The 6,833-nt window shown below is 37.9% G+C and overlaps 1 protein-coding gene across 1 annotated transcript in view; it reads left to right on the plus strand.

The window, feature by feature from the left end:
- The window catches only part of DMGDH (dimethylglycine dehydrogenase), a 96,181-nt gene extending 94,413 nt beyond the window's left edge, over window positions 1-1,768 (plus strand). The window contains exon 16 of the mRNA XM_044005159.1: window positions 78-1,768. Coding sequence (XP_043861094.1) covers window positions 78-293 — 216 coding nt within the window. The 3' untranslated portion in view covers window positions 294-1,768. The remainder of the gene's footprint in view (window positions 1-77) is intronic.
- Window positions 1,769-6,833: the final 5,065 nt, after the last annotated feature.

The raw sequence follows: 6,833 nt of genomic DNA on the forward strand, positions 1-6,833 counted from the left end.
ACACACTTTAGTACATAAATGACCATTCACAAATAACTTATGGTGAGATGGTGAGGATCATTTCCTTTGTCTTTCAGGTTGTTGGCAACACCACCTCTGGAAGCTACAGTTACAGCATCCAGAAGAGTTTGGCTTTTGCCTATGTCCCCATGGAGCTTAGTAAAGTGGGACAGAAGGTGGAAGTTGAAATACTGGGCAAAAATTACCCTGCAACCATCATACAAGAACCACTGGTTTTGACTGAACCAACTAGAGCTCGGCTTCAGAAAAAGACTGGAAATAGCCGAGTCTGAAAGAAAAAGAGGGGAAAAACCACCCTTAGTAGTTTTACAGCTGCTTTATAGATCGTGTGACTATGTGATTTCTCTCAGGATTATGAATCACTGTAGTTCTTCTGAGGAATGTTTTCTTTTCCAAATTCCACTAATGAATCAACTTCAAAATCAACCAGATTTCAGTCTATTCTAAAACCTGTTCCCTTTCTCTTCCCACCCCTCCCCCATCTGTTTTCTTTCTTTCTTTTTTAAAGGCAGGATTTCAAATAGGTGTTTTTACAATGTCCTTTCAAATCAAAAAGTGGTGAAGGACAATTTATTTCTTAAATATTGTATCATGCAGTATTGGATCAACTGAAAGACCCCAAGAAGCTGTTTTTTCCAACATGTAATCACCTTAACTGTTAAAAGACAAGTAGTTTTATAAATTTGTATTTTTTATGTTTACAAGTCAGTGAGAGAATAATTCTGTTCATGTCTCATATAAAAAGAAGCAAGAACATTACAATTGTAAGGTACCCTTTACTGGACAAATTCCAATAATCCAAATAAGCAATTGCTGAAAACGTTCACAATGGAAATAATCTTAAATGTATCTTAACTAGTTTAGTACTTGACTAGTTTAATGACAGATCTGTTCAAATAGAAGAACTATTAAATGTTTTCACAATATCTGCCTTGGAAACAACTAAGACATTGTTACAGAACAATTCTTATTGTCCTTTTGGAAGGTCGTTTTAGGAGAAAAATTGCAAAGAAAGAACATAGTCTTCCCTAGGAATTGTTCCTTCCAAGCCTTCAGCAAAGAAACTGAAGCATAAATAGATTGTGCCAGTGGAAACACGGCTTGAATAATGAATACCTATCATTGGAGAAAGAATTAATGGAAGTTGACATCACACTGAGCTGTTCTGAATATCATTTTACAAAGCAGGTCAAAATAAAGTATAAAAGCTGACAGGGCTGCACTTAGCGTTACGCACAGCAAGAAATCCATTTGGAAATTATTCTTTGTTCGACTTTCAGAAATGATTTGGGTCTACTTGGCTGAACCAATCCGAAATATTCCTTTTCTTAAAGGTGACACTATTTATAACCAACCAGTGTGGGGAATGTATGTTTTTTGCTCAAACACATTTGCTAGTTATTAAAGAAAACAGGATATGAAACATGAAAAAACCTATAGTAAGAATAAATAAACCATAGCAACACTTCTTAATTTGAATGTTTCAGAAACATGACAAATTTACCAATATTAGATGTGTTACAAAATATAATATAGTGGTCAGACACTGGAACTCTCAAAGTCACCTTTTTTCTTGGGCAGACCATTACATGAGGAAAGTAAAGACAGCCCCCATCTCAGTACATGTTTTTTATTTACCGGCATCAGCTAGGCTTTCTACCACTACATCTAGGATCTTTACCACCAGCTGGAACTTCTATGGAGGGTGGTCTTTTCTGTGAATCAGCATGCCAGCTTTTTTTTTTTGGCGGGGCAATGGGGGTTAAGTGACTTGCCCAGGGTCACACAGCTAGTAAGTGTCAAGTGTCTGAGGCCGGATTTGAACTCAGGTACTCCTGAATCCAGGGCCGGTACTTTATCCACTGCACCATCTAGCCGCCCCCATGCCAGCTTTCTTAATGATTTTTGACCAAGGATGAGTACTGGATGCCAATCTTTTGCTTAGAAAATAACCATTCATTGAGTACTTCCTTTGACTAAGACACAAAGATAATTAAATCAGTCCATGCTCTAATGGACCAATAGGCTTTCCCGTGCTTCCATCACTATCCTCTCAGAGTACTGGAGTTGTTCTTTGGAACCCTTTTAAACTAATAGGATTATATAATCTTGAGGAACAAATAAATACAGGATATGGAAGGCTATTACTTGATCCAATGGTAACACATCCCAGGCATGTAGGACAGCTTAAAGATGCAGAGACTATAGGGGCAGCTAGGTGGCACAGTGGATAGAGCACTGGCCCTGGATTCAGGAGTACCTGAGTTCAAATCCAGCCTTAGACACTTAACACTTACTAGCTGTGTGACCCTGGGCAAGTCACTTAACCCCTATTGCCCTGCAAAAAACAAAACAAAACAAAACATGATGCAGAGACTATAGGTGGAATGTTGTGTGTGAAGAACCCAGGAAGAAAGCCTGGTAAAAAGCATGTGATTCAGTTATCTTCCAATAATAGCAATGATGTCCTAAAACTTGTGATTGAGGTTAGAGAAGGATGAGGAAGGAGGTGAACAATAAAAGACATCCCATTTCTTCATCTGAGAGCAACTTTATAATTGTCCAAAGCATCCCAAGATAATACTTTTTCCTATCTTATATTTTCCCCAACTTGATTTGGTGCTAGGATGGTGGTGGTTGTTAAGGCAAAGTTACCAAAAATGCTTAAGATTTTCAATTAGAAAAGACCTTAAAGATCAGAAAGGACAATGCCCAGGCTCACTGCTCCATGCCACCTCCTCCCCCTAAGCCCAGGTCTTTCCCCTGGTCAAATATTCTTCTTCTTCTCCTCCCCCCTCAGATATACTTTAGCAAGGTTATTGGGAAACAGATGGATGTCCCAACACAGAGTGGGGCCTTTGGTATCTTCTCTGCTCACATCCTTATGCAGTACTTCTGGTGCTGAAGCCACTATTGTTAGGAGAAAATGGGCACCACGTATTTCATGAGCAGTGGTTCCATTACAGTGATTGCTGATTCCTAGGTGCAGCTCCTGGCTGGACATGCTGGACATAACTGCTGTAAAATCCAATTTAGAAAGATCCACTCTGACCTGTGATGTGAGCTCCAATTCCAAGTAGAAGCCATTGACAGTATTCATAAAACAACTGAATCATGAAACTGAGAGCTGAACTTTTGGCATCATCCTCCAAGATGGCATGGAAAGGTCAATTCCACAGAGTTATCTTGAGTCAAATGGCCCAGAGAATGGCCAGAAAGGAAGACACCTTCCCAACCCTCTGTAAGTCATTCAACAAGCATTTATTAAAAACTTATTATTTGCTAGACATTGCTAAGCACAGGGAATACAAATAGAAACAGAAGACTGTCCACACCTTAAAGGAACTTACATTCTATTGGGGAATACACCACATAGTAAGAAACATGCTAGCTGCAAGGATTTGTATTTTCTTTAAAGATTCTGGGATGCTAATGCCCATGTGGTACTGAGTTTGCAGGTGCCCACCAATATTTGATCCCATTTCCTCCTCGAACTATTCATTGAAATCATGGGGCAATGAATAACATCAACCACAACTTACCATATTTAGTGAGTGGACTTCAGTTTTGTCCTTATGAAGAAATAACTGTTTGCTCTTATCTCTCCCTCTGAGAAATTTCTTTTCCTCCATCTGAAGGACCAAAGAAGTAGCAGATAGTGATCAAAGAAGTTAAAATTGCTTAGATCTTATAAAACTACCTTTCAGAGAGCCTATTTAAAAGAGAAATAGAGGGGGGGAAAGTTGGAAAGAATGAGGATATCCCAAACTTCAAATTACTGCCATTTATAGCAACAATCATTAAAATGTTGGGTACCAGTTTAAAGAGAGAAAAGTAGATCAGTGGAATAAAATGGATAACCAAGAATCAGAAACCACCAAACTAATTAGCCCAGTTTTGATAAACCCCTAAGAGTAAACTTCTTGGGGAAGGACTTACTATTTGTCAGGAACTACTGAGAAAACTAGAGGCAGGTAGGTGGTGCAATCGATAGAGCACTGACCCTGAAGTATCACCTCAGACACTTATTAGCTGTGTGATCCTGGGCAAGTCACTTAACCCCAATTGCCTTAAACAGCCTGGGCCATCTCTAGTCATCCTGCTAATGTGTCTTGCCTCTGGACCCAGATGGCTGTGGAAGAGAAAGTGAGACTGGTGACTTTGTATAGCCATTCCTCACTTAAAATCTAATTCACTGCAAGTCATGACACCTGTCATGGTCTTCTTAGAGGACAAAAAAAACAAACAACAGCTGGGAAAACTGGAAAGCAGAACTAAACCTATTTTTTTTCAAACTGCTTTCCAGTTCACTCAAGACTTAATATAAAAAGTCTAATCATTTTTTTCTAACTTGGAAGAAAATGGAAGTAGCTTTTACAGCTATAGCTAGGGAAAGAATTCATGACCAAATAAAAAAGATCATTTCAATTACATGAAATTAAAAAGCCTTTTCATGGAAAAGATGATGCAGTTAGGCTAAGAAGGTAAACTATCAAATAGAAAATAACTAATGCATAAAATATTACTGAAAAACTCTGATATCCAAGACATAAAGTGAATTAACACAAACACCTAAGATTAAGAACAAGTGATCAAAGAATATGAACAGAGTTCTAAAAAAGAAAACAACGATATGAAAGATTACTCAAAATAACAAAAGCTATACTCATTAAAAGAACTCAAGAATTCACCTTACAACCACTAAATTGTAAAAGAGGGTTAAAAAAATAGAAATAGCCCATGTTGGAAGGACTTCAGGGCAGGGACCCTGCTATAATGCTTGTGCCGTTATGAATTTGTTCAACCACTCTGGAGAAATAATTTGGAATTACAGGAGAAAACTCATTAAACTATTCATGCCTTCTGATTGATGGACCCCACTTCTGAATATATATGCCAGAGAGATCAAAGAGAAATTTAGACAGCTAGTTTAATACATTGTTATTGACCCCTTTTCTGTGATTTAGTCTTACTTTTTCAAAGACCGGCTCCCGAAGGCAACATCATTTATACGATAAAAAGTGATGACTATGAAGAATTGAGAGAAACAATGGAAAATTTATCTGAATCATTGAAGAATGTAGTAAGCAGAATCAGAAAACTACATATGTGATGACTTTAATATTGTAAATGAAAAAGATAATACAATAAGATTATTCTGGTATACAGTTTTAACATTCACTCCTGGCTGCGGAGAAGAGATGAAGAAGTGCACTTTTTACCTTTTCCTGGAGAAGTGGGGGACTATGGGTGTAATATTGCATATATTGCCAGACTCAGTATTTGTGTTAATTGGTTCCATTTAATTGTTTTTCTTTGTCCCAAGGGAAGCCTCACAGGGGTTAGAGTGGAGATCGGGAGGTAGCTTCTCACTGGGTTGCAATGCTCCTGGAGACATGTTCCGATTAAACAATGTTTTCAACTTGGAATCCTGTTTCCTGTGACAGTATAGTTCACTAAGTCTATATAGCCCATATAAAATATCTATGATCATAACAGTGAAAATATTTTCTCTGCCAATGCAGAAATCATCTCTCTATACCTTAGTAGAGATCGTTTCTAAGAGTTGGTATGGTCAAAGGGGAAAGAAAGAAAAAAGAATGTATCAGGCAACAAGCCTCTCTTTGAACTGAGCTGGATTGGACCTTGGATGAAAATCCTCATCAGGTTCATACTACAAAGCCTCTTCAACTTGATAGGAATTACCAAAATTTGCACTCCATTAGTGTAGCTTTTGAGAGTCCAGAATGAGGCAGTAGAGTAGAACTTTAGAAGAAGTCTACAAACCATGATTTTGTTGCTGTCGTTTAATCATTTTAGTCATATCTGACTATTTGGGGTTTTCTTAGCAAAGGTACTACAGTGGTTTGCCATTTCCTTCTCAAGCTCATTTTACAGATGTGGAACTGAAGCAAACAGGGTTAAGGGACTTGCTTAGGATCACACAGCTAGTAAATGTCTGAGGCCAGATTTGAATTCAGGTCATCCTGACTCTAGGCCTGATGCTCTATCAACTGCTCTATCTGATGCTCTATCTGGTTGCCCATAAACCATGATGCTATTAAGATAGTACTATATAGTATACATAGCTGACACAGTGACTGGAATGTTGGACTTGGAGTGAGGGAGATCTGAGTTCAAATCTTACCTCAGATGCTTCCTAGCTGTGTGACCATGGGCTAAGTAACCTAACTTCTTTCTGCCCCAGTTTCTGAAAATTGTCTACAGTTATCTCTAAAATGGAAATAATAATAGCACCTACCTCACGGGGTCGTTATGACCACCAAATGAGTTAACATGTAAAGAGCTTTATAAACTTTAGAGTGCTATATAAATGCTAGCTATCATCATCATTATTATTGAAAATAATAATATATTTTAGCCACATTTTAGTTTAAATAGACTCTTTTTTTGTTTTGTTTTTTGGCAGGGCAATGGGGGTTAAGTGACTTGCCCAGGGTCACACAGCTAGTAAGTGTCAAGTGTCTGAGGCCGGATTTGAACTCAGGTCCTCCTGAATCCAGGGCCGGTTCTTTATCCACTGCGCCACCTAGCCACCCCTAAATAGACTCTTGTAGGCTAGCTAGGATGGCAAATAATGAGTTCCCTATATGGAAACTTGATGACCACTTGTTACAAGGTTGTTGATGGAATTGCTTTTCAAATATGAGTCAGACTAAGTAAATTCTGAGGTCATTCCCAAATCTGAGATTCTGTGAACCCAATCACCATTTAATTTAATTTAATTGTTATTTTTTATTTTTTAAATTCTTATTTTTAGTAGTATTTTATTTTTTTCAATTACACGCAGG

Source organism: Dromiciops gliroides, chromosome 1 (genome assembly GCF_019393635.1).
Source record: "Dromiciops gliroides isolate mDroGli1 chromosome 1, mDroGli1.pri, whole genome shotgun sequence".
Classification (NCBI taxonomy): Eukaryota; Metazoa; Chordata; class Mammalia; order Microbiotheria; family Microbiotheriidae; genus Dromiciops; species Dromiciops gliroides.